Source organism: Lithobates pipiens, unplaced genomic scaffold (assembly GCF_037356315.1).
Source record: "Lithobates pipiens isolate NorthernLeopardFrog02 unplaced genomic scaffold, aLitPip1_a1.2 Scaffold_8, whole genome shotgun sequence".
In the NCBI taxonomy this organism is placed as follows: Eukaryota; Metazoa; Chordata; class Amphibia; order Anura; family Ranidae; genus Lithobates; species Lithobates pipiens.
In genome coordinates this window covers 57,777,954-57,805,859 of record NW_027507903.1, presented here as the reverse complement: position 1 = coordinate 57,805,859, position 27,906 = coordinate 57,777,954, and the positions used below count along the sequence as shown (strand labels likewise).

At 40.3% G+C, this 27,906-nt stretch overlaps 1 protein-coding gene across 1 annotated transcript in view; it reads left to right on the top strand.

Annotated features, from left to right (window-relative positions):
• EFL1 (elongation factor like GTPase 1) overlaps positions 1-27,906 on the top strand; it is a 558,006-nt gene that overhangs the window by 184,509 nt on the left and 345,591 nt on the right. The window contains exon 15 of the mRNA XM_077472758.1: positions 10,352-10,487. Coding sequence (XP_077328884.1) covers positions 10,352-10,487 — 136 coding nt within the window. The remainder of the gene's footprint in view (positions 1-10,351; positions 10,488-27,906) is intronic.

Here is a 27,906-nt window from a genome sequence, read left to right as displayed (position 1 = left end):
TTGGATTGAGGGTGGTATTAAAGTCACCAAACCAAATGGCTGGGACAGAGTGATGGTGGGCCATAAATGAGAAACCAGTGCCAAGTACCACAGAGCTATAGGGCGGGGAATATAAAATGCCATGACTAACTTTGGAGAACAAGACAGAGCATAAAAAAAAATTAAAAATCCTCCCTGTACCCTGCAGATCTGAGACTGACTCCAAAAGTTCAGAAATTGGATAGATTTAGCCATAACTATGGAGACACCGCAGGAATGACTGTTAAATGTGGTGTGACATGCCCATCCTATTCAGGGTCTCTTTAGGGCACAATCTTTTAGAGCCCTTTCACACTATGCAGCCTAGGGCATCAGCGCTATAGCAGTGCTATTTTTAGCGCCACTTTACCGTTGTTTTAGCGGCCCTATTCGGCCGCTAGCGGGGCGGTTTTTTAACCCCCCACTAGTGGCCGAAAAAGGGGTTAAATCCACCCGCAAAATGCCGCTGATACAGCAGCGCTGCTTCATTGATTTCAATGGGGAGGAGTGGTGGAGGAGCGGTGAGTTCACCGCTCCTTCACCGCTCCAAAGAAGTTGACCCTGCCAGCACACCAGTCCACTGTGAAAGCCCTCAGGCTTTCACACTGGAATGAATGCAGCAGCTGTTTTAGGGTGGTTTGCAGGTGCTTTTTTTAACGCTATAGCGCCTGCAAAACGCCCCCAGTGTGAAATGGGTCTTACTATTAAGAATAAACAAGCAGCACTCCTTGTTCATGCATAATGGTGATGGATCACTCAGAGCTGTGGCTCTTTGTGTGTCTGTCAGTGGCTGCTTGTACAGCGTGTGATACTTTTAACAGTAAGATGAAATACCCGTACATTAATTGGTGAGAGAAATATGTGACTGGGCTCCTATTTTTGAATGAGCGTTGAATAATTTTGGGCTTGTGCTGTGTATAACATAGCCCAACATTGCTGTTCGCTCATAAAACTTAAAGATCGATTGTGCAGCTGCATCATCCAGAACTATCACTCACAAATCAGTCTCATGTCTAGCAGTGTTGTCTGACAAGAAGGGGGACACCTGTCCAACTATGCTGCTAAGAAACTGGGGAATGGATTTGAATGGGACCAAGTGCTATATGCGTTTGGTCATCTAGGAAAAAAACAAATTGTGTAATATTAGATCTTTTCTAAACCCATTAAGACATTGACCTGCATTTAATAGTCCAGATTTAGGTTGATTAGGATGGAGATACACTATCTTTGCCCACTGCTGGTGGGGCTGAAAACTATGGAACAGGAAAGGCAATTAAACATTTGGTGTTCTCCAGCTAGTAGAATTCACATGCTTTTCAGCTACATCAGGGGTCAGCAACCTTTTTGGACTTAAGGGCCGGATTCAATGTATGTAAATGCATGGAGAGCTGCATTCACCTGCTAATAAATGAAGATAATAATAATCCCCTTTTACACAGCCCCCACAACTCTGGACCCCTTTACATTAAACAGCCCTGCAACTCTGGTTCCCTTTACATTATGCAGACCCCTGCACCTCTGGACCCCTTTACGGTACACAGCCCTGCACCTCTGGACCCCTCTACATTACACAGCCCTGCACCTCTGGTTCCCTTTACATTACACAGAACCCTGCACCTCTGGACCCCTTTACATTACACAGCCCTGCACCTCTGGTTTCCTTTACATTACACAGAACCCTGTACCCCTGGACCCCTTACATTACACAGCCCTGCACCTCTGGTTCCCTTTACATTACTCAGAACCCTGCACCTCTGGACCCCTTTACATTACACAGCCCTGCACCTCTGGACCCCTTTACATAACACAGGCCCCTGTACCTCTGGACCCCTTTATTACATCACATAGCCCCCTTGCATATTACACAGCCCCCCCACATTTCTGCCCTTTCCTACCTTGCCCCATGCAGTGAGGGAGACAGAGCAGAGTGGGGTAGGAAGCTGAATGAGAACACAGGAGAGACTCACAGCAGCACTGATAAGACAGGGAGAGCTTCCGAAGTTCATTTTTCATATTACCAAGCTGTTGATTAGTTGCTAGGACCACCTAGCAACCAATCACCTGGAAAGTTAACCCCGGAAGCTCTCGCTGTTTTATCAGCACTGCTGTGTGTCTTTCCCGTGTTCTCTTTCAGCTTCCTGCTCCATCCTGCTCTTAAAATGTCCATGGGCTGAGTGTACGTGAATTCATCACGTGCACTGAGGACACGGACATTTAGCGGTGGCAGGCTGGGTGCAGTCCGCGGGCCGTAGGATGCTGACCCCTGAGCTACATCTTCATTTTAGATTACAGAAATTTCACACTGTGCCCAAATCATAGCGTATTCTTTCTATATTTGTGACCCATAAACTGTGTTGCTAATGATGTCTGGTAAGTCCCCAGTCAAATAAAATTTGAGATCTGTTGGCATCTATATTCATATATTATCTTTTTACATCTCTGGTATTTCTAATGTAAGATAACTGAAAGGGAAGTTGGATAGACTTTTAGGCTTCAGTTCTGTGTCACATCTAACAGATCTACACCACTTCAAATATTGTTGTTTCTTATGATCAGATGTGCTGTGGTGACAATTTGGTGAGTGGGAGATGCTAGTCCAAGCTTACGCCAAACAAACATATGTTCTCATAATAGCTCAGAGAGCTCATACATATTTCTCTCACTGATTAATGTACGCTTATGCAGACTTTCATCTTACTGTTAAAAGTATCACACACAGCATTTTGTTGGTGGCTGTAACCACTTACATATGTGGCAGAATAAAGGCCCGGTTCAGCATGTGACAAGTAGGAGGCAGTAGGAAGTGGACAGACTACTTAGCTACATTTTCAATAGAGAGCCATTTATTTTGAAGCTTGTAATTGATACAGATTTGTAACTGCTGATTTGCCATATGGTTAACAGAAGGAGAAGATGGCAAGTCTAGAAAATTTTATCTTTATACAAATGTTCATGTTACTTATGATTGATGGTGCTAGAAAGAAGCCTGTTGCATAGGTCTATCGTATGGTCTCTGCTGTGTTGCTTGGTTTGCCATCATTGTGCTGCTTGCTACATATATATATATATATATATATATATATATATATATATATATATATATATATATATATATATATATATATATATATATATTATCCGGTATAGTAAGTATTGAACACATCACCATTTTTTTAGGTAAATATATTTGTAAAGGTGCTATTGACATGAACTGTTTACCACATGTAGGCAACAACCCATGCAATCCATACATACAAAGAAACCAAAACAAATAAGTCCAAAAATTAAGTTATGTGTAATAAAATGGAATGACACAGGGACAAAATATTGAACACATGAAGAAAAGAAGGTAGAAAAGGGCATGGAAAGCCAAGACAGCAGATGAAATATATCAGCCATTAAAAAGCAATCCTGCCCCTTGTTAGTGCAAATTAATATCAGCTGGTTCAGTCTCAATTGATGGCCTATAAATAGGTGTCTCATTACCAAGGTGTAACACAAGAACTATCTTATGGGTAAAAGCAAAGAGCTCTCTCAAGACTTTTGCAACCTTATTGTTGCAAAACATACCGATGGCATTAATTACAGAAGGATTTCTAAACTTCTGAATGTTCCACTGAGCACTGTTAGAGCCATAATCCGGAAGTGGAAAGAACATCATTTCATCATAAACCGGCCACGACCAGGTGCACCTCGCAAGATTTCTGATAGAGGAGTGAAAATTATCAGAAGAGTTGTTCAAGAGTCAATGACCATTTGTGGAGAGATTCAGAAAGACCTGGAATTAGCAGGTCCAATTGTTTTAAAGAAAACAATAAGTAATGCACTCAACCGCTATGGCATGTATGCACGTTCACCATGCAAGACTCCATTGCTGAAGAAATAGCTAGTTGAAGCTCATTGAAAGTTTGCTACACAACATTTAGACAAGCCTGGAAAATACTGGGAGAATATAGTCTGGTCAGATGAGACCAAAATTAAACTCTTTGGATGCCATAATACGCACCATGTTTGGAGGTCAGAGGGCACTGCACATCACCCCAAAAACACCCCCCCATACCAACAGTGAAGATTGGAGGTGGAAACATCATGGTGTGGGGCTGTTTTTCAGCATTCAGTACTGGCAAACTTCATGTCATTGAAAGAAGGATGAATGGAAAAATGTACCAAGACATTCTTGATAACAATCGGGTGTTATCTGCCTCTACCTCCTCCACTTTCACATTTTGGTGGTTGTCATAGGTGGCATCTACCCTACACACACAAATCCCCCATATACCGTATTTATCGGCGTATAACATGCACTTTTCTTCCCTTAAAATCAGGGGAAAATCGCGGGTGCATGTTATACGCCGATCCTCCGCGATTTCTGAGCAATTTTGAGCCTCTGGGCGGCCTTCAGCCGCCTTCGGCTCTTCTCGCGGCTTTCGGACGCCTTCGGCTCTTCTCGCAGCTTTCTGCCATGTTCGGCCTTTCTCGGCTGCCTTCGGCCATTCTCGGAAAACCGCCGAGAATGGCCGAGAGCGGCCGAAAGCCGCGAAGAACGGCCGAACGCGGCAGAAAGCTGCGAGAAGAGCCGAAGGCGGCCGCAAGCCACGAGAAGAGCCGAAGAACTACCGGGCGCCGCCGAGATACACAGGACATCTCGGCGGCGCCATTTTTAAAAATAAAATCTGCAATTAACACAAGGGGACAACGATGCACAAGGCTGCAATAATGAACAGGCTGCAGGACAAGGCTGCAATGATGGACAGGCTGCATGACAAGGCTGTAATGATGGACAGGCTGCATGACAAGGCTGTAATGATGGACAGGCTGCATGACAAGGCTGCAAATGACACTGACAAGGCTTCAGATGGACACTGATAAGGCTGCATTGATGGGCATTTAAATGTAAGTTTTTTTTTTCCTTAAATTTCCTTCCTAAAAGTTTTTTCCTTAAAATTCGCTCCTAAACTTGGGGTGCGTGTTATACGCCGATAAATACGGTATACAGGATAGTGGATAGATAGCAAGGCTTCTGCTTATCAGTGCTAGGGTAATCAGTTTAAATTCCAATACCTTCATGGAGTTTGCATGTTCTCTCGGTGCCTGTGTGGATTTCCTCCGGGTGCTCCGGTTTCCTTACACCCCAAAGACATGCTGGTAGGTTCATTGGCTCTTATCTAAATTGGTATGCATGAATGTGAGTTAAAGACCTTAGATTGTAAGCTTCTTGAGTGCATTGATATACAATATATGTAAAGTGCTGTGAAAATTGACTGCACTATATAAGTACCTGAAATAAATAAAAATGAAGAAATGTCTCTTTAGCATCTGGGGATTTGCCTGCTGCTGTTCTCATGTTATATGTCTGTGTCATCCAATACTATGCATAATAAAGTTTGAGATATTAGTGCAGCACCGTCAGCTCACAACAGGAAGTTAGGAGTTTCCAGATTACTGGCAGGATCAGCAGGTATTTTCTGTACTTCCAGCATGTACTGCATATTTATTTATAATTTTTCTCATGTATACAGTTACAATTTCTTAATACCCAGCCTTCTAACTCTGGGAATTCCATTCCATTTGCAGAGCTGTCATCTTAATGGCATTCTTTTTTTTTTTATAGCTGTATTCCACTAACCACTTCAGCCCCAGAAGATTTGGCTGCTCAATGACCAGGCCATTTTTTGTGATACGGCACTGCTTGCTTTAACAATTGCGCGGTCATACAATGCTGTACCCAAACAAAATTTACGTAATTTTTTCCCCACAAATAGAGCTTTCTTTTGTTGGTATTTGATCACCTCTGCGGTTTTTATTTTTTGCGCTATAAACAAAAGAATAGCGTCAATTTTGAAAAAAAAAAACACTATCTTTAACTTTATGCTATAATAAATATCCCACATCTTTTTTTATCAAACTATTTTTTTTCCTCAGTTTAGGCCGATATCTATTCTTCTACATATTTTTGGTAAAAAAAAAAATCGTAATAAGTGTATATTGATTGGTTTGGGGAAAAGTTATAGTGGCTACAAATAGGGGATAGATTTATGGCATTTTTATTATTATTTTTATTTTTTTTTTTTTGCCAGTAATGGTGGCGATCTGCGATTTTTATCGGGACTGCAATATTGTGGCGGACACATTGGACACTTTTGACACATTTTTGGGACCATTGACAATTATCCAGTGATCAGTACTATAAAAAATGCACTGATTACTGTATAAATGTCACTGGGGAAAGGGATAACACTAGGGGGCGATCAAGGGGTCAACTGTGTTCCCTAGTGTGTCTTCTAACTGTAGGGGGGATGGGACTGTCTAGGAGGAGTGATAGAGATCGCTGTTCATACTTGGAATGAACACACAATCTGTCTCCTCTCCCCTGAAAGAACTGGGATTTGTGTGCTTACACACACAGATCCTGGTTCTCGCTCTGTTATGAGCGATTGGGGATGCCTGTGTGCCCCTAGTGGCCAAAAGGCGAAGCGACGTAAGGTAACTCGTGCCATTCTGCCACAGTAAAACTACGGCGGCTGGTCAGCAAGCAGTTATTGGATTTTTTTCTTTTGGCATATGTACATAGGTCCAACTTGGACCAGTGCTAATATTCAAATACCATACTGGTGGGACTCCTGTGGTTGCAGAGATTAACTGTAGTAGATGATGATACTACAGTGTTTGAATGGCACCTGGGACACAGAAGACAGCAGCAAAGGACACCCTGAACTCTCTTTTCTCTCTTAATGCCAAATGTTCTCTGATTTGCCAAGGGGGAGAGACAGAGAGGTGGCTTCACATTCTCTACCTTGTCCAATCAGGGAATGCTTGGCGATCACTGAAAAAAATTCAAGTCGTTCTGTGAATGGCACCCATGCTAAACGAGCAACCACCTGTGGTTACTATGTAGCAGAGATGCCGCTCAGAACGGGACCTGAAAGACAGGAGCTATCATGGTAGTATTGGTACCTCCTACCATGTTTCTCCACTTCCCCAGTGGTCCCACAGGTTTGGCGTTTACATTTTTCAAATTGGTCAAAGCTGTAGCAATGTAACAATGCAAAAAATAATAATAATCTCAAGTTCAGCATTATCAGTGTAAAGAGAAACAAGCAAATCAGGAGCATTGGGCTAAAATTCAAATTGGCAATGTCGTATCTCTGTATTAATGGCTTGGCTTGCTCATTCAAATCTATTTTATAGATCTGTATGAATTCTGCCTTTTAGGCTGGAAGAGATCCATGCACACGTGCTAGAGGTAGTTGGACAGCGAGCCTGCTTGGCATTCTTTAAAAAGAAGCAAAAATAATTTGATCCAATGTGTAATGGACACCATCTGTTGTAAGGTTGCAGGGTATGTTTTAACAGAAGGTTATATGCTGGAGCTGAGTAGTGCCATTACTTACTGTGATTTCAGTAGTGACAGCATCTTTACATTGCCAAGTCCTTACTCTGCTCCTCAGTTCAGTTTGGGAGCTTAGCAATGAGGCTGGCCTTGTGTAAAGATTTTGTTATAGCAATAGTATCCTCTAAGTGAAAGGCAGCAGGAGGCTAGCTGAATGTAAACTTGAGTTGCAAGTGTTTTATTTTTATTTTTTTTTATTGTGCCTTTTGTATGTTGTTTTTGTAAGAAGATATGTACAAAGCCTCTACACATTACCTGTAATCGGAAATATACGTGTAATAATATGCGTGTATATGTATGTGTGTGTGTGTATATATATATATATATATATATATATATATATATATATATATATATATATATATATATATATATATATATATATATATATAATTTATTTATATTTATTTGTAGTAGTATAAGCATTGACAGTTGTCCAGGGTAGAATGCTTAAGGGGCATGTAAAAATGTATTAAACTAATAAAAAGAAAAAAGGATCCCTGTGGGAATGTGTTTTTTAATGTAACGTTTAAAAGAATATAATTTTTAAGAGCGGTGACTTTTACATGCACACATGTTCTCATTATTCTATTTTGCAACAAGTAGGTTTTCCATTTAGTGACTAAACTGAGAGTATAATCAGCATATAAGAAGTATATTGTTTTCAGTAAAGCAGGCCATACATTATGGTTGAAGGAAAGAAAATAGCTTGATTCCCTCATCAAGCCCAACAGGCTGGTTGTACTGAATTTGATCAAGAGATCGATTTCAGTACAGCCAGCCTGCCAATAATACATGGATCGAAATTAGTCTGGTTTTTGCTGATCCGGCTGAATTTCGATCCATCAGTGACCAGCTTTACACTGAGTTGATCCTGCAGACTTTCATTGTGATACTTTAATCACTTCAAAACTGGGCACTTCCCCCCTGCCAATTTTCAGCTTTCAGCACTGTCGCTGTTTAAATGACAATTGCATGGTGATGTACCCAAACAAATAGAGCTTTCTTTTGGTGGTATTTGATCTCCTCTGCAGTTTTTATTTTTTGCTAAACAAAAAAAGACCGAACATTTTGAAAAAATACTTTTTTTTTCTTTGTTCACTGACAGGCACTGTGAGGCTACACTGCCGGCCACTGATAAGGTGGCACTGATGAGCACAGATGAGGTGGCACTGATGTGCAGCACAGATGGGCACTCATAAGGGGCACAGATGGGCAATAAAAGGTGGCACTGATGGGTAGTTATGGGTGGCACTGATGGGCATGGATGGGCACGGATAGGTGGCACTATTGGACACTGATGAGTGGCACTAATTGACACTGATAGCTGGCACTCATTCTCATCACTGATTAGGAGGCACTGGCAGGTATTGCTGGTGGGCACTGATTGGCATTGTGTGGGTACACATTGCCATCCATGGCCACCAGGGATGCCATATCTGGTGGTCATCAGTGGTGGCCATCCCTGGTGGTCCTGGTGGCCATCCCTGGTGGTCCTGGTGGCCATCCCTGGTAGTCCTGGTGGCATCCCTGGTGGGCATCCGAGGGGGAGCTGTGCTAATAAACAATCAGCACAGACACCCCCCCCCCCCCCCCCATCAGGAGAGCCACCAATCGGCTCTCCTCTACTCTTGTCTGTCAGACATGAGTGAGGAAAAGCCGATAAACAGCTCTTCCTGTTTACATGGTGATCAGCCGTGATTGGACATGACTGATCATGTGGTAAAGCGTCTCCGTCAGGGACTATTTACATAGATCAGAGTTGCGGTGTATCAGACTGACACGATGCAACAACGATCCCCAGGATGTGCGATCATTATCCTGAGGCTTGTTTTCCTGACCACGTCATGTGGCATCCGGTCAGGATACCGGAACCACTTTGCCAACGTCATATGCTGCAATGCTAAGCAGGAACTGCAGTACATACTGTGTATGCCAGGGATATGCAATTAGCGAATCTCCAGCTTTTGCAAAACTACAAGTCTCCTCATGTCCCTGCCTCTGGGTGTCATGCTTGTGGCTGTCAGAGTCTTGCTATGCCCCATGGGACTTGCAACAGCTGGAGGTCCACTATTTGCATATCCCTGGTGTATGCCAATATACTTCATAAATACGAGGGATGTTCAAGTCAAACCAGAACTTTAAATTTTCCAGGTATAAAAAGGGATGCTAGTGTGGTGGTACCACACTAAGTAATACCTGGCAAGTGTGTCCTACTACTGATAGGCGGAGCACATGTTGCAGGCCAGTCCAGAGACCGATAATCAAGATGACAGCCAACATTGTTAGTACGTGGATAGAACAGCGTGTGGTCATGAAGTTTCTTGTGAACAAAGGCGTAAAACCCACGGATATCTACAAAAGACTTCAAGTACAGTACGGTGATGAGACGCTCACCCACAGTAAGACATTTGAATGGTGTAAGCGTTTCAAAGATGGGCATATGTCAGACAGTGGCGATCCCGGCATTTTTGGACATGCTAAATGTTTTTGGAGAACTGACCATCACACCTACATCAGCTTTTTGAACGTTGCACTCATAGGTTATGACAAATGATGTCCAACAAGTTCATGTAGGTGTGATGGTCAGTTAAAAAACATTTGGCCATATAGTGAATATAATAAGGTTGGGACTAAACTGACCAGTGTATGCGAGTTATTTTTGTATGTTGAAGGAAGAGGCACTCCACTGTAAACCAGGGATGGACACATTAATAAGGAATGCAGGAGTCAGTCTGTCGAGTCCAAAACCCACCAGCTGTAATTTTTAAGGAGCTTTGGCTACCTGACTCCTGCGATTTGTCCAACCCTGCTGTCAGCTATTATGAAGTTATGACTGGTGGATTCTGTAAGCATTTGTATAATGTGCAAGGCATTGTACAGTGGCACTATATGTTGGGGTGGAAAATAAAGCTGATGGCATTCATGTTTTAATTCTTTTAGCTACCATCTGAGTGTTCCTTCTCTGCTGACATCTCTGCCATTCCTCACATGGCTTGCTGTACTTTACAAAACCTCTATCTCCTTATGGGTCGTGAGCTAGAAGACTTGGATGAAGTACCAGCTGGCAATGTTTTGGGTATGTCTTTATGCATGTTTTTATATATTCATAGCTTCCAATTTGTTTAAATTGCCGTAAACGTCTGCTACAGATGCTACAGTTAACAGAACATTACCTTTAGTGTTGTGCTCCAAAAACTCATTAAAAAATTGCTTATAATTTTTGGGCGACTATCCATACTAGTACAAAAATATTGATTCTTAAATTATTAACCCTCAAAACCATTTATTTTTTTCTGCCGTCACTGTGTGTTTTGGCACTGCTTCCATCTGTCTTGTTTCTTGTACTATAAAGATAATTGCTACAAATGATGAGTAATGTACCACACTTTAGCCACAGGCAAGACTTCACCTGCAGCCCTTCAGGTGTCAACAGGATCATTTGCCATACGTTTATTTTCTTCCCCCCTTTTTTTTGTTTTCTCGTGCTTGGTTTCTTAGGCTCAGTTGCTTTATTTTTTTTTTTTATTATTTTTTTTTTATATATATCATGTGGATTTGTTTTTCATGTATTATGTGATGTCACAGATATTATGTAAAGCTGTCCAGACACATTACGGTTTACATTGCTTAGATTGTATTGTGCTTAGCAGTTGGTTGCTTTCACTTATCTCACCATTTCAAATGGATGAAACCATTTAAACAAAACTTTTATATATAAAAAAAAAAAACGCCATGTGAACAGGTTATCTGCTCACCAATCAGGAACTTTTATTATGTTAAGATTGCTCATCATTATATACGGTATATGTGTTTCTGCTATTGCATGCTTTGGATTGGCACTGCTCTTTATAGCATAGGGGACAGGTGTAGGGCTGGATTACTCAATAGGTGATTTAGGTGAATGCTTTGGGGGGCCTGCAGACATAGAAAAGTCTGCTGATATTTTCATGTTGGATATGCTGTGAAGTAGGGCTGCAACTAACGATTATTTTCATAATCGATTAGTTGGCTGATTATTGTTTTGATTAATCGGTTAATAACCTTAAAAAAATAAGTGGGTCAAATTGACGTTCATTTTCAACCACAGTGACGGGAATATTTTGAAATAATAGAAAACTTCTTAGTCAAAGGAATTTTCAGATAGTGTATGTGGTTTTCTTTTAGAAATGACATTCGTTTTAAAAACAGAATGTTAAAAACAAGTCAAAATTTCAAACAAAATTCTTTCATTCAGCGAATGTACAAAGATTTTTCGTCTGAATATTCTCATCTGAAAACGGATCTGTGTGGCCAGCATAAGGCTCGGTATACACCTATGCAGTTTGCTTTTGATCTGTTTCTGCAGTGCTTTTTGCTGTGCGTTTTGATTTTTGCGCACGTGATTTTACTGCAATTTGCATTTTTTTTTTTGGGCAGATTGAAAAACACAAATTGCTACAAAATGCATTACATGCTTTTCTGCAGCTTCTCCATTGAAGTATATTGAACCAATAAAGGACCATTTTGTGTTAAGTCCCTGAATCTTTCAGATGTGAACGTGTCCCATAGGAAACTATGTAAATGAACTGTAGTGCATTTCTGCAAAAAGTACCAATAAACACAGATGTGAACCAGGCCTAAAACGTTTAGTAACATAATGGGGTTAAAAAATAATCACTACTGTAAGGGGTTCATTTTTTTACTGTAGAACGATGAAAGTAATATTTACAGTAGGGATTATTTGCTCTTTGTACTATAAAGGGCTCATTTTTTTTTTTTTTAACCCCATTATGTTACTGGCAGATTAATCGATTATGAAAATAGTCATTGATTAATTTCATACTTGATTAGTTGTCGATTAATCGATTAGTTGTTTCAGCCCTACTGTGAAGTTGCCCAATCATTTTTGCCTGCCTCCCAAGCATAGTGCTTACTGGGGTCCCCTGTGATCCTAGGAGCCCTGGCTGCCATTTTAGGATTAAGAACAGGCATAGATGAGGAAACTGTAGACTAGGTTGACGAATAAATGTAATTAGAATTCAGATACAATTATATATTATTTTATTTTGTAATGGACCAGGGTGAATGTTCAATAAATGTAAAAAACAGTCTACTTTCCGTCAAGGAATTTGCGGGTACCTTACTTATCAAGAAACAGGAAAAGGTCCTTTCAAACCTCCAGAAATTAAGTTTAGTTACTTACAATTCTGCAGATCCCTTTCCTTTGTTGACAGGAGTGTAGTAAATGCCCTTTGTATTCTAATGAAAATGACCCACAACAATGCATAGCACATGTGTTCCCCTATGATAGAAATAAATATGCAGATATTTTGTTTTAAGCTACTGTATTTAGTAATACGACAAAGCATTTGGTTCATTTTAAGGAATACCTCCTAGAGATGTTTGTATTTGTCTTCTGTATGCTGCCCAGGGGAGAGCCTTGTATCATCTACGGATGACTGGAAACAAAGGTTACAAAGGGCTTTGAACCCATAATGTGACAGTGCGGGTTGTCTCAGAGCTTTTAGATAGTCACGTGGTCTTCCACGACTGGAAGAACTATCAGAAATGCCCTTCTGCTTCCACTGCTGAATGTAGCCTTGGGAAAGAGAAGGAAAGGAAAATACTCTAATATATTTTCCTTTTCTTCTCTTAACCCCGTACTTCATATAAAGTCCCGCCCAGCTCTTGTTTTTAATTTTTTGCCTTATATTTGATAGTGATGGAGGCTATGACCTCATTTAAAGTCCCAAATTTTCCCCTTTCCCCATTATGTGACTCTAATATCCTGTTGGGGGGGGACTGGGGTATTAAAGCAAACCTTTTTTTTTTCCCCTGGATGGTCAAAGCACCGGTTTGCTTTAAGCTGCCAGCCCATGTCCAAACCATCACTTGGTTTGGTCTACTATTTACGAATCCTCAACTGCATAGGTCTGCATAGGGGTCCAACTCATTTGCAGTTAAAATGGAAAATCTGTGTAATTTGTTTGTAAAATGCAGTTTATCTTTTGATACCATAAGCCATTGGGCTTAAGAAACTAAATACATATATTAATATTATTCATGGAGTTCATGTGATTAACTGGAATTATATTTCAGCATGATGCTTCCAAGACGAGTTTCCTCAGGAGAGTACAATGAAATAGAACAGATAATTGTTGGGAGATCACGTTGCCTACTTTGATTTTATACAGGGACAAATTTAAATGTTGCCAGAGTCTGATTCTTATATGTTATGGCATTTTGTAAACTTCCAATCAAAAGATACAATGGTCTAAAAATAGGCCGTGTTTGTCTGCCATCTGTTGATGTGAAATATAGTGGAAATTAAGTTTCCAAAACTTAAACCGTGTCATGGAAAGTTGAAATTTCTTCCAGATGTCCAAAGTTCTTTTTTTTTTTTTTTTTTTTTTTTTAAGTCGGTCTCTTTTCAGAGCTGGAGCAGATCTCTGTGGGGCAACCTGATATTTTCAGTCGCTTGAAAAGTAAACATGAACGATTATTGCAACAGAAGGGAATCTCATTATTTGTATGCTTTTTGTTAAATGACCGGTTTATTGCAGTTTTAACATTCTAGTTGCTTTGTTTATACATGTTCTAAAGCCATGAGGAATCAAAATAAATTTAATAGTAAGGCGCATAGAGCTCTGGGGCATAGCCACTGCTCACAAATCGCCAAATCAATCTAATTTGGCTAAACTTCTTCTATAATTAGTTGCCTTGGGTTAAACTTTATAGTTCTTTGTAGTGTCTTCTTAACGGAAGCCTGTGCTGATATACATGCTTCCATTGTAGATTTTACCCTCTGAACATGCTAGTTGCCTATCTGGCTCCAGTAACTTGGCAGCCTATACAGTTGATATAAAAAGTCTACACGCCCCTGTTAAAATGTCAGGTTTCTGTGATGTAAAAAAATGAGACAAAAATAAATATTTTCAGAACTTTTTCCACCTTTAATGTGACCTATAAACTGTACAACAAGATGAAATCTTTTAGGTGGAGGGAAGTAAAAATAAAATAATATGGTTGCATACGTGTGCACACACTTATACTAATACTTTGTTGAAGCAACGTTTTATTTTATTACAGCACTCAGTCTTTTTGGGTATGAGTCTATCAGCATGGCACATCTTGATTTGGCAATATTTGCCCATTCTTCTTTGCAAAAACACCCCAAATCTGTCAGATTGCGAGGGCATCTCCTGTGCACATCCCTCTTCAGATCCCCCCACAAATTTTCAAGGTCTGGTCTCTGGCTGGGCCATTTCGAAGCTTTAACCTTCCTCTGGTGAAGCCATTTCTTTGTTGATTTGGATGTATGTTTTGGGTCGTTGTAATGCTGAAAGATGAAGTTCCTCTTCACGTTCAGCTTCCTAGCAGAAGCCTGAAGGTTTTGTGCCAATATTGACTGGTATTTGGAACTGCTCATAATTCCCTCTACCTTCACAAAGGCCCATGTTCCAGCTGAATAAAAACAGCCCCAAAGCATGATGCTGCCGCCACCATACTTCACAGTGCATATGGTGTTGTTTTGAGGATGTTAAGTGTTGTTTTTGCGAATTATGGCCAAAAAGTTCAACCTTGAAAATCAGACCAGAACACATTTTCAAACATGCTTTTGGGAGACTTCAGATGTGTTTTTGCAAAATTTAGCCAGGCTTGGATGATTTCGTAAGAATAGGCTTCCATCTTGCCACTCTACCCCATAGCCCAGACATATGAACAATAGGATAGATTGTTGTCACATGTACCATGCAGCCAGTACTTGCCAGATATTCCTGCAGCTCCTTTAATGTTACTATAGGCCTCTTGGTAGCCTCCCAGACCAGTTTTCTTCTCGTCTTTTCATGAATTTTGGAAGGACATACAGTTCTTGGTAATGTCACTGTTGTTCTATATTTTCTCCACTTAATGATGACTGTCTTCACTGTGATCCATTGTATATCTAAGGCCTTGAAAATTCTTTTGTACCCTTCTCCTGACTGACACATTTTAACAATAAGAGCCCTCTGATGCTTTGGAAGAGCTCTGCTAACCACGGCATTTGCTGTAGGATGCGACTAAGAAAATGTCAGGAAAGACCTACTAGAACAGTTGAACTTTATTTGGGGTTAATCAGTGGCACTTTAAATAATGGCAGGTGTGTACTGACTTCTATTTAACATGAGTTTGAATGTGATGGCTTTATTCTAAACACAGTGGCCACATTATTTTAGTTTTCAAATTTTTACTCCCCCCCTAAAAGATTTCAGTTTGTTTTCAAATTGAGTTGTTCAGTTTATTCAGTACACAGTCTGTTCTACTCTGCTCTGGATGTGAGCGCCTGGCTGGTGGTTGTCTGTCTTGTTACTCGGAAGTGGGACACTCTCGTCGGGACTTGGGAGGCGACTGTGTGTACAGTGCTGCTCTGGCAGTAGTTACTGTGTACACAGTCGCTTGCTTGCTGGCAGCGGAAGCAGACAGAGGTCCATGACAACCGGAAGTTAGTTCGCAAAGGGTAAACGTCCCTCCTTGCTATTTTTGGAAAACTTATTTCATTTTCGTCAAAGTTTTCTTTTCTTTGCAATTTCGTCACTATGAAAATGCCTCTGACGAAAACTTTGACGAAAACATTTTAGTTAACGAAATTAACACTGGTTGTGGCAATTAAGGAGAAATATTATTTTTATTATCTTTTAAAAAGGAAGTGAGCCTTTAACACATCTAGAAAAAAGTTGCACCAGCTTCGGGCAAGCAGTAACTTTGCCAAGGCTTGACAGCTCTTTTATTGACCTGTCTTTTGTTAGCCTTAGGTAGAATGACCCAGTAAGCTTAGTCTGGAAACCTGTGGAATAATTTTGTGTTTAAATGTTTTTGCACTAGAAATAAAGAACAATGGCGTAATTCCTCCCAATGTGCAGCTGAAATAGTTAATTTTGAACCTTGACTTAGGATCGGTAAAGCACCCCTGACCTCACAAAGCTGCGCTTAGAGGTAACAAAGTGATTTTGTCATGTGGAGTCAATACTGCCTCTCGGAGGACCATGTCTGAGCAAAGCACACACTGCCACTGCTTCTTATTCAATAGCTGGTATTCCCTTGCGGGAGCAAAATGACACATTCTTTCCCCCTCACACGCCAAGGAGACTAACACAGAAGCAATGAGTATTCTGCATTTGTCATGGCGGTTAGCAAGGACTCCTGTTTTATAATAATGTGTTTTACTTCTTAAAAGGAAGCTAAAATGTGTTTCTGCAGCCATATAGCCATATACATTTCTTACAAATGATTCTGCAAATTAGCGAAGCTGCTTTGCAGATTAGTAGCATCGCCCTTTGCAATTAAATAGTCAGCGTATGAAATGCAGGTTTAATCATGGATGGGTGTATTTCCTAGGTTTAACCAAGTAGGTGCCGACCTAACCGCCAGCTCAGTTGTCAAAATGGTTAATGCAGTGCTTAGAAGCCAAGGTGACTAAATGCTCAATGTTATTTTCATCCGCTAACGCAATTTGGGCTTTCTTTAGGTGGTTACTAACAAGGCAAAATGTGCTAGGGCCTAACAAGATGCTTCCATGCTACCTTTGGTCTTTAGCAGGCTTTAATGATCAAAGAACTGTTTTGATGTGAGAGCTATAAATTGAGGAAACGAACATTACAATGTGGTCATTGGTGAGAACTTAAATCCTGCGGAATATCCTGCTTTTGGTCATTTAAGCTCTAACACATACAGCATTGATTTTAACTGGAAAGGGCTCTGCATGGCGTGGACTGTGGGAATGCTAATAAATCATTAAAGATCAAGTAAAGAGGAAAAAAAAATTCTGAGCTTCAAACAAAGGCCATAATGGCAAAAAAAGATGATTATTTTATTTTTCCTAGATCACTAAAGAAAAGTCCTTAGTCAGTAGCATTTGATCATGTGTACCTGCCTTTTAATAATCCATGCATTATGCTAATTATATAAAGCTTTATGCATACAAATACCAAAAATAAGAGCTTAGCATATGAAAATTATATTGAAACAAACGGCTCGTTGCAGATGGACGTACAGCTCAAAGTCCTATGCCACAACATGTTAAAATGAACAAAGGCGGTACAATGCATGGACGTGACAAACCTTCAACTGCCTTTTAAATGTTTAAGGTTTTCATGTGTATGTTGTATTTGAATGAATAGGGTTGCTACCAGGTAAGTCTGCTCTGTTACGTAATGCTAAATAAATTGCATAGTTGATATGCTTCACAGATAAGTCAGACTACAGAAATGCATATGCACCATATTTTAGCTTGCAGATTCTTCATGCAACTGGGAGTTATTTTAAATTGGAGCAACCAAATTAACTGTGTAGTGGGGCTCAGTATTGCAAAACTATGCAGGGAAAGTACAGTGAAGGTTTGTATTGTGTTTGACATTCTGTGAATTGCCCTTTCCCTTTTGGCTTTGACCATGCCAGTTCTAAAGTAATAGAATGGCTTCCATTTGTAATTTTTTTTTTTAATTACGAGACCTTGTTTATTTCAAAAGTGGACACCAACTTGACATTCTAGTGAGGTGTAATGGAAATTTGTAAGTTCTGTATATAATTGTATTCTATTTTGTATGTATTAAACACTGCCCTCACTGTGCACATGGCGCTAATGTTTTCATTTGTTTGCATTCTTTCGAGTCGTGATTAGAATTAGTCTGCCTATGTTATGTCCCTTGTTACCATAAACGTACAATTGTAATATTAATGTGATGCCTACGTAATCGTGTGTATAAAAACCTTCAATTGCGTCATCTGCTTTTCCTATCCCTGTGCTTGGTCTAGGGTAGCTGATACAGAGAAATCTTTTTTTTTTTTGTTCTTCTTTTTTTTTTTTTTTTTTTTCATGCAAGCTCATTTAAAGGAAGCAAAACTAGTAATAGGTGGCATCCAGGTAGTACAAGACAGGATTAGAAAAAAAATTATTTGATACATAAAGTAATTGAATGAATCAAATGCTAGTTTTGGATAGCTTCACAGAGGCAGAGAAAAATCCAATTCTGATCTCCAGGGAAGTTACAAAAATTGATAAATTAATTAGCATAAAGTACAAGTGTGGGGGAGGTTGCCCCAGAGCTAAATAGAAAATAGCACTATCACTGCAGGTTGCACCTATCTCAACAGGAGAGGAGCTATAACTCAAAAAAAAATAAAAAAAATATTAGGACAAAAAAATAAAAAATAGTGCAGCAAACTATCATAGTGTAATTAGTTTTATACATAAGATGGGTGAAAATGCATTCACAAACACTCTGGAGTAGCAGGCAGTGAGCAGCCATAGTGTCGACACAGTCCTTACAACTTAACAACCAGTGGCTAGGAGTGCTGCCAAGGAGATGCAACAGAACACAGTCTTTATAGGTCTAAGCAGCATGAAGTATCCACAGTCCTTTGACCCACTATAAATGCTTAGGGGTCCCCGCTCAGGCTGTCAAGGTCTGATGAATTGGATGCCGCTGACTAGTGAGGGTGCAAGCTCTGGAAAGGTTCGTCCAGACCCAAAGCACACTGCAGAAATAGAAAGAGATTGCCTGACCGCCACCTTGCTCAGCCCGAGTGGTTATCGGATAAAAGCAGCCTTAGCTTGAATCATCCAGGCCACCCCCATGATTAAGCCCAGGAGCAGGGCGAAACAAGTTGAGGGCATAGCCTGGATGAATCAAGCTGAGCCTGCTTTTGCCTGCTATCCACTTGGGCCAGGCATGCGGCGGCTGGGCGATTTCTTCCTATGTCCATAGTTAGTGTTGTTGATCCAGACTCCACAGTTTTTTTGGCATCTTGTCTTGGTGTCTGTGCCTTCTTGGCTCATTGAACTGCTCTCTATACAGCTGTGCTGAAGATAGGCTGAGGGACACATAGCGGGTGATGTGCTGCACTGAGCACTGCCTGATAATGTAATAAATCAATGAGGTCTGAGCAGGAGTGTATGTAGACAGAAATTGGATGCAAACAGGCTGAAAGAAATCAGAAGCAGTGGGAAGCTCCAAAGGATAAGGAAAGAGTACAAATAAATGATTGATGTGTTACCAGATTCAAACTTTCAAACCATGTTTAAATATAATGGGGTGGCTTTGATTAAAAAAATAAAATCTTTGTATTGACGCTTCGACAGAGCAGCTTTTCTGTGTGGCATTTTCTGTGGAGTCTTCACTTGTCATGCTTGGGAATTCATCTTCCTTGCAAGGAAATAAAGAGGTTCCTAGACCAGATTACTGTGTAACAGAAAAAAAAACGATGGTCTTGTGTATTATAGCAATGCCTAGATGAGAACCTGAAACCCTGAGCATGTTGGCATGTATTTAATTTAATAAAGGTTTTAAAGCTCAACTCCAGGAAATCTAAAATTTCTTCCGTAAAGCGGGCTAAGTCTGCACTTCAAGGCTTAACCTCTCGCTTAGGTCTAGTGGGATGTAGAAGCACACCCCATTACCTGATGCTCTGCTATCCAGGCAGACTGCACCCCCCCTCCCCACTTCGGTGGTGGACTGTTCCTCAGCACCATCATATACAATGCTCGTCTATAAACCCTGTATTGATCTGGATGACATCAGGACCTTAGGCCAGTGGAGCATGGGGGAGAAGACACTGTGAAGACCGATATAGCGGTGCAGGGAAAAACTGGAATAAATCAACTTTTCTATGCTCCCTAGACCTATTTGGCAGTTTGGAGAGTTTATCGAGTTTCCTGTAATTCAAAAATTAACATGGGTAGTATTGTCAAATTCCAGAGTTATGTTGCTTTCAAGTGTACACATATTCATCCAGAGTTGGCCAAAAAGGTTCATACACAGACACACTTTTGGCCATATACTGCAAGGTAGCCCATAGATGATGTGATTTTGTTTCCTTTCACCATAGTCAGTGTTGGAGAAATGCATCCTGCAGCGCTATTGTATTCTTCCAGCGGGGGTAGCCTTCACAGCCTGCAGAATACAATGATTACTTGCTAGCAGCTATTGCCGCTGGCAGTAATCGCATGTAGAAAAATCTGACAGGTTGGTTGTATCCAGGTTGATTGATTGACTTGGGTACAACCAGCCTGCCCATTGAGGGTTTGAATCTTGGCCGGTCCTGGGTTTACCAGGCCCAGATTTACTCAATCTGTTTTTATCTCAAGATAGAGAAAAGGTGTCCTAGTAGGTAGGAGATTTAACTAACCTTGGCGATGGCTGTATGTCAACATTCTGCTACCGATCGACTATCTGTGAATTTTGAAGGACAAATAGCACCTAATACATTGTAAATGTTTTAGTTCTGAGTCTCCCTGTTGATGTAGTACTTATAAAACTAGTTCTAGTAATAGTAATTTAAAGTAATTATGAGTAAACAGCCAACATAGAAATAATATGAGCGGGACATACTGTAACAGTTATTTTATTATTTTTACCGAATATAAATACATTGAGAAAGCAGACGGAGTATAAAGCTATATTTCACATTTTACAGACTTTCTGTCTGAAAGTCTGATAAATATAAAACCTATTGTTCGAGGTAAGCCCGGATTTAGGGAAAATGATCCAAAATTTAAACCATCTGTGAAAAGCATATATATAACATTTTTAAACAACAGCAACCCTGCCAGAATGTTCTGAAGAAGGTTCAATCCGATTCAGCATGTGACCTCTGTACAATAATCACATTTGTTTTAAATTATTTTGTCATCACATACTAACAGATCTAAAGCCTTTTTTTTTTTCAGTAGAGTTCTGCTTTTATAATCATCCCCTTTTGTTAAGAAAAATGTTTACAAAGACAAACTATCTATTTTCCCCACATCCAGCGTTGTGCCGCCACCTCTGTGGTTTGGGAAAGGGGGTATGCTGTGTGTTTTGGCACAGTTACTAGTCTTACTTCTGATTCTGCCGGTTGGTTTTTTATGTAAACGTACAAAGGGACTGATGAGAATAGGAATCTTTGGTTTAAGTTTTAGCAATATAGTACATTAGGAAAGAAAAGAAGTGAATCAATCATAAGTGTCAGGAAGATGGTGAGTGTAAAGGTCTAACATGAATAAAATTAGAAGAACATCACAAAGGAGACATGGCCAAGGGTAAAGCTAGTGAGGCAGCTTATGGAATACATGAACTTAAATTGGAACTAATCATTGTTAACTGGCAGATAAATTGAAGAAAGCGGAAAGATGGCGCTGGACCCGTAGGGTTATTTTACTGGTATAAAGGTAAGGTATCGATGTTGATGTAAATTATCTTGTTCCTGGGCAAGGGGCTTCCACTCCCCAGTCTCCTTGGCTTGTAGTGTAATCTAACACAAATTGAATTTGATGCACCACATCACTGCTAAGAGGTCTAGATACGACTTTATGCTTTTAAAAGTCAGGGATACAATCCAAAAAATTAGCCAACACGTTTCGGGGGTCCAGGTGCCCCTTTCATCACGGCTTGACTGGCAACAATGTGAACAAACTAGAAGTGAACTGAACCTACAATTGTATTTTTGCCATGTGAATTACAATCACAGGACTTAGCAGCTTGTTTGGCAGCCTGGAGGATAAATGCCACAGTTGCTTGTGCTGTCAGCTTAACTGTAAAGCATCAAATGGCTTGTGCCGTAATTGATCACATGTGCAGCACCAAGTGCAGATCACACAGGCTAAGATGGCAGCGTGCTTGTGTGTAAAGTTCCTCTTTAAAGGACAAGTTCACCTTTTGTAACATGTTACTCTAATATTCAGGGTGTGACATGCTACAAATGCACTGGCCCCTGCACCCCCCCCCCTCTTTTTGACAGTGAGCAGGGGATCTTCTTTCCCCCCACTCACTGTCACAATCATAGAAAAACAGTGTTCTGTGAATGGGAAAACTACAAGTCTGACAGCATTCAGAGATACGGGCAAGCGGCTACACCGACAGTCTGCAGGACCATTGCATCACACCCACAATCTGCTGATCAGGGTGCAATTCTTTACATGTCCCTAACAAAAAATAAATAATGAATGCATTTTTTTTCTTTTACCTGCAAATAATGTGCAATTTTTTTTGTAAAAGTGAACTTATCCCTTACGGGCCTGTTTATAGCAGTAACTGTATTAATAGATATCCAACTGGTGTGTGGTATTAGGACAGTGATGTAGATGCACCACACTGGTAATTTATTTTTATTTTTTCTGAGTGAACTTTTATAAAATGTCTCAAAAGTGTATTCCATTAGGTTTTTTGACCACAACACAGTGGTTTGCATATCACCACTTTTTTTTTTTTTTTTTTGTGCACACCAGTACATGGTGGTGATGTAAACTGGCATGATAGGGAACAAGGAATTTGCGTTTCCTTGCATTGGGACATCCTTGCCCAGTGCAGTCCCAGTGCACCTGATGTTAACAGGCCCTTAAATGGTTGTAAAGACATTCCATGCATGAAGGTAAAAAACCTTCCGTGTGCTGCTCCTCCCTCAGCCCCCCCAATACTTGCCTAGCCTGATCTCGATCTGGATGATAGAAACTAGCAAAGCTTCACTTCATTTCTGATCTACAGCAATTGCACTTCCAAGTGTACTTGCAGTGTACAGTTTATTTGCCTTTAGTAAATCAATCTCTGTGTGTCCAACCACCTAGTAGTCGGTTTCCCGTCTTCGCCTGGTTTCTTCCCAACCATTATTTCCTTCTCCAGTGATCTCTCTCTTCTGACAGTGTGCCCAAATAGTATTTGAATAGGGCTAGCCAAACTTCCCTGTACCCATCATAGCAGGTGTTCACCCAAGCTTTGAGCATAGCTTTTTAGGAGGCTAGCACCTGCACTCAACTTCTTTGGTCGACCATGGTGAGGCCTGTTATGAGTGGAACCTGTCCTGTTAAACCACTGTATGGTCTTGGCCATCGTGCTGCAGCTCAATTTCAAGTTCTTGGCTATCTTTTTATAGCCTAGGCCATCTTTATGCAGAGCAACAATTCTTTTTTTCACATCCTCAGAGTTCTTTGCCATGAGGTGCCATGTTGAACTTCCAGTGACCAGTATGAGAGAGTGAGAGCGATTACACCAAATTTAACACACATGCTTTCCATTCACACCTGAGACCTTGTAACACTAACAAGTCACATGACACAGATGGGATTGAAAATGGCTAATTGGGCCCAATTTGGACATTTTCACTTAGGGGTGTACTCACTTATGTTGCCAACGGTTTAGACATTAATGGCTGTGTGTTGAGTTGTTTTGAGGGGAGTTTCAGTGTTGTCACATGAAAAGATATCATAAAATATTTACAAAAATGTAAGGGGTGTGCTCACTTTTGTGAGATACTGTATATAATGAGGCTTACCTGTAGGTACAGTGAATGCACGGTTTAGGAGATATTCACACTGCATGCAGCCGGTGACGTCACCAGCGCATGCTTTCTGAAGGGACTGTATACAATGCTGTCCCTTCAAAGCTCTGTGCCGCGGCCCGTGACTCCCACGGCATGATGGCCGGAAAAATGTGAACCTGAAAGGAAGACCGGGTGAAGATGGAAGCACCTATCTGGAGGGCTTTTTACTATGGTAAGTATTTCATAATGTACTAGTATGTGATGCATACTAGCACATGATACCTTGCAGGGTTTAAAAAAAAAAAACGGTGCGGCTTTCTACCGCTTTAAGGTTTCCAAAGATACAGTAATAAACTGAACACTACCCAATGTGCCCAATTACAAATACAGAGACCATCTTTTGTGTAACATCCAACCTGTGTGTCTTGGATATCAGGGAAGGGGTGGGTGAACTTAGTCTTCCTGGGTGGCGTTTCCTAGATGGGTTACTATTAGCCCCCCAGAGAGGAATCCAGTTTCCTGGGCATCTGTGCAAGGCGTAAACACGCACATTCCCCACATTCTGTGCAAATTAGGCTTAGCTGATCCTGGAAGTCTGCTTATATATGTATAGAATCCCACCTATTTTACTCCAGTAGTCTAAATGGGGAAGGCACTCATTAGAGCACTCAGAGCCGCATTACCTGGAATCCTAGTAATGAAGGAAAGTTGTGGCTATTTATAGAAAGCACTGCTGATTTATAATGATGGAATAATCACTCAGAGCACATGTCATTTCCATTATAAGCTACAGCAATCTAGATGTGTTAAGTACATTAACATTATTACTCCTGCTAGGAGACATCAATTAGACCCTTGCATATACATTTTTTTTTCTGGAACTACATGAATTGCCAGAAGGATGAACACCTGAAGTAAAACCCAAAGACTTTCCATATGTTAGTGCTGATACATACAAGTTTACTGTAAATTCTAATCTTGTTGGCAGTAAATGGAAACAAGCTATAAATAGGATATACATTTAATAGCATGCTTACTGTATTTGAGTAGTGCTGGGTCAATTATTTAATGTTGTTGTTGATGTACTGTATTTATCAGCATATAACACACACTTTTTTCCCTGAAAATAGGGGGCAAACCACGGGTGCATGTTATATGCCGATAGTGTACCTCAGGGGGACGAGCGCCGCCGGAATTCACCGAGCCGTCATCTCCTGTTTACTAGGCTCTCACGTCTCACACACAGTTCCGCCTCCGCCACCAGCATTGTGCCAGTGTTCTGTCTATCACAGGAGCTGGTCCAATGCCGATGGTGGAGGCGGGACTGTATATGTGACTGCCCTCTGAGAGCCGAGTAAACAGAAGATGAAGGCTCGGTGATTTCCTCCACTGCATTAATGAGAGATGGTAAGGCTGCAGATGGGCATTAATTAGGCAGCTGCATTGATGGGAGATGGGTGCAAATCAGGCTGCAGCTGGGCGCAGACCAGGCTGCATTGAAGCTGCAGATGGGCACTAATCGGGCTGCATTGAAGATTCAGATGGGCACTAATCAGGCTGCATTGAAGCTGCAGATGGGCACAGATTAGGCTGCATTGAAGCTGCAGATGGGCACAGATTAGGCTGTATTGATGCTGCAGATGGGCATTAATCAGGCTGCATTGGTGGGCACTGACCATTATTTTGCTTTGAAGTGGTTTATTTAAAAAAAAAAAAAAATTTCTGAAACTTCCCTCTTAAATTGAAAGTCCGCGTTATACGCTTGTGCGTGTTATACGCTGATAAATACGGTATTGACATGAGGTTGTAGGTAAATGCACACGTAAAGTACATCTAAAAACTCTGACAGTATAAACAATCTCCATCTCCATTTACTATGTGATGCACAAGCCTCAGAGAGTAATAAAAAAAAAAAAAAATCCTTTACCTTCCTTGACTGAGCCAATTCCTCAATCTGTGTCTCACATGCTTCCCCTCCAGACACTGCAGCTCACTGAAGGAGGGTTTCAACCCACATGAGAGTGGCAGCACTGAGGCTGCATTCACACCTAAGCGTAGCGTTTTTTGGGTGACTTTCGCGTTTACATGCAGCGTTTTTGGGCTTTGGCGTTTTTTTTTTATTAGCCAATAGAGAAAACTATTATCTGTTGCATCATTTGTTGCTAGGTATTTCAGCTTTTTTAGCTTTTCCATTATTTTTTATTTCTTGTTTTATAATTCTTAATTTATTAGAATGTTAGGGTTTGGATTATGAGTTGGGGTTAGGGTTATTTATTATTATTTTTTTATTTATTTTTTATTTGTTATTATATGTATTAAATAATACATGAATACATATAAAATAAATGCACAAATAAAAATCATAAATAAAAAATAAATAAATTCAATAAATTGAGCTTTGATTAAGCATTTATATTGATGTGAAACGTGTTAGCCTGTCTGTACCTTTCATCACCATGATGTAAGAGATTTTGGATCTACACTGTTTTGCCACGCATAAAAGGTGTTATTCGGAGTGTGGCCGTTCAGCTGTTTTCTTTAATTTTCTGCAGCATTGTAGAGCCTGCACCTGAAGTTGTGAGTGGGGAGGGCAGTTATTAGAGACACCAACACGCTTGGAGTGGCATCGCTACCTCAGTAAATGAATACCAAGTAACAATAAATAAATAATTAACCCTTAACTTTAACCCTTACCCCTTAAAAAATAAAATAATAATAGATAATGAAACACCCTAATGCAAAATAAATTATTATTATTAATGTAATTTTTTGGGGTGTTTATTGTTACATTATTAATAATAATATATTTAAATATTTTTTTAAGGTTATAGGTTATTTTCTAATGTATTATTACATATTATTAATTTATTTTACTTATTTATAATGATTTTTTTTGTGTATTTATTTTACATTTATTTATTCATATAATGCTATTTTATTTTTTAAATTTTTAATTTGTGCAGAAAATCACGCAAAAACGCACAGCAAAACGCGTGAATATGCACAAAAACGTGTGGATGGCATGTTTCTATTCAATTCTATGGGAATAAAAACGCCCAAATCTCCCTGTTTTGAGCAACAAAAAAAAGCTCCAGAACTTGTTCGAGCTTCAGGCAATTTGGAGTGGAGATGTGAACCATCTCCATACAGAATCGTTGACTTTTCACCCCTCCAGCGTTTTGGAGAGGTGAGAAGGCAGCACTGAATGCAGGAACGGGGCAGTCATTAGAAGCTGCATCAGGTGGAAAACTAAATGTGGATGCGCTAATGTATAGGTATATAATGTATAGGTGCTGCAGCATATGTATATATTTTTTTTAATTGAAGGCTATAGTTTTTCTACTTTAATAAAACCAACAGCGAACCAAATAAAACCAACCGCGAAGAAGACACGGGGGGAGATTTACTAAAAAAACACTCTGCTCCCTTTTTGTAAAAGCTTAAAGTGATATTAAAGTCTTGTTTTTTTTTATTTATTCAAATATTATTACTATCTCATTTTTTTAATGTTACATTTGAGCAGAAAACCACGCAAAAACGCACAACAAAACGTGCGAATATGCACAAAACACGGGTGGCGTGTTTCCATTCATTATTATAGGAATAAAAATGCCCAAATCTGTCTGATTTGAGCAACAAAAAAATAGCTACAGGCGATTTGGATTGGAGATGTGAGGGTCCAATGAGGAGGAAAGAGGTACAGAGGGACATTGCTCCAAATCAGGAACAGTCCTTCGAAATCAGGGACAGTTGGGAGCTATGCTTTCTGTTCCATAGCCAAAAACAGGAAGTGAAGGGCAATCCTTGCAAATTAAGAAAATTCCTTGGGGAACCCCAGGTCACTAAAATAAATTCTTCCATTGCAGCTGCACGCATTACCCCAGTACCATTTTTTTTTTTTTTTTTAGAGCAAACGGTCGGCTTTCTTGTGATAACAGCCGGTGTGGCTAAAAGCCACTCAGCTGTTATCCAAAGAAGCAGGAGGTGACGTCCCCCCTCCCACTGCCTTTGGTGGCTCTCTCGTCCTACTGGGAGGCCTGAGAAACCAGCCAACATGTCCGCCGACTGGCCAGAGACCCGAATAAAGCCAGAATCGGCTTTGATCCAGTCACAGATTGAGTAACCTGTCGCTCCGCCCTACGTGTTTCGTAATTTGCATTTTCCAGGGCCCCTGGACGACGCAAGTTATTATGAAATGCGTAGGGCGGAGCAACGCGCTGATGTCACCTCATGCTCCATTTGTTTAC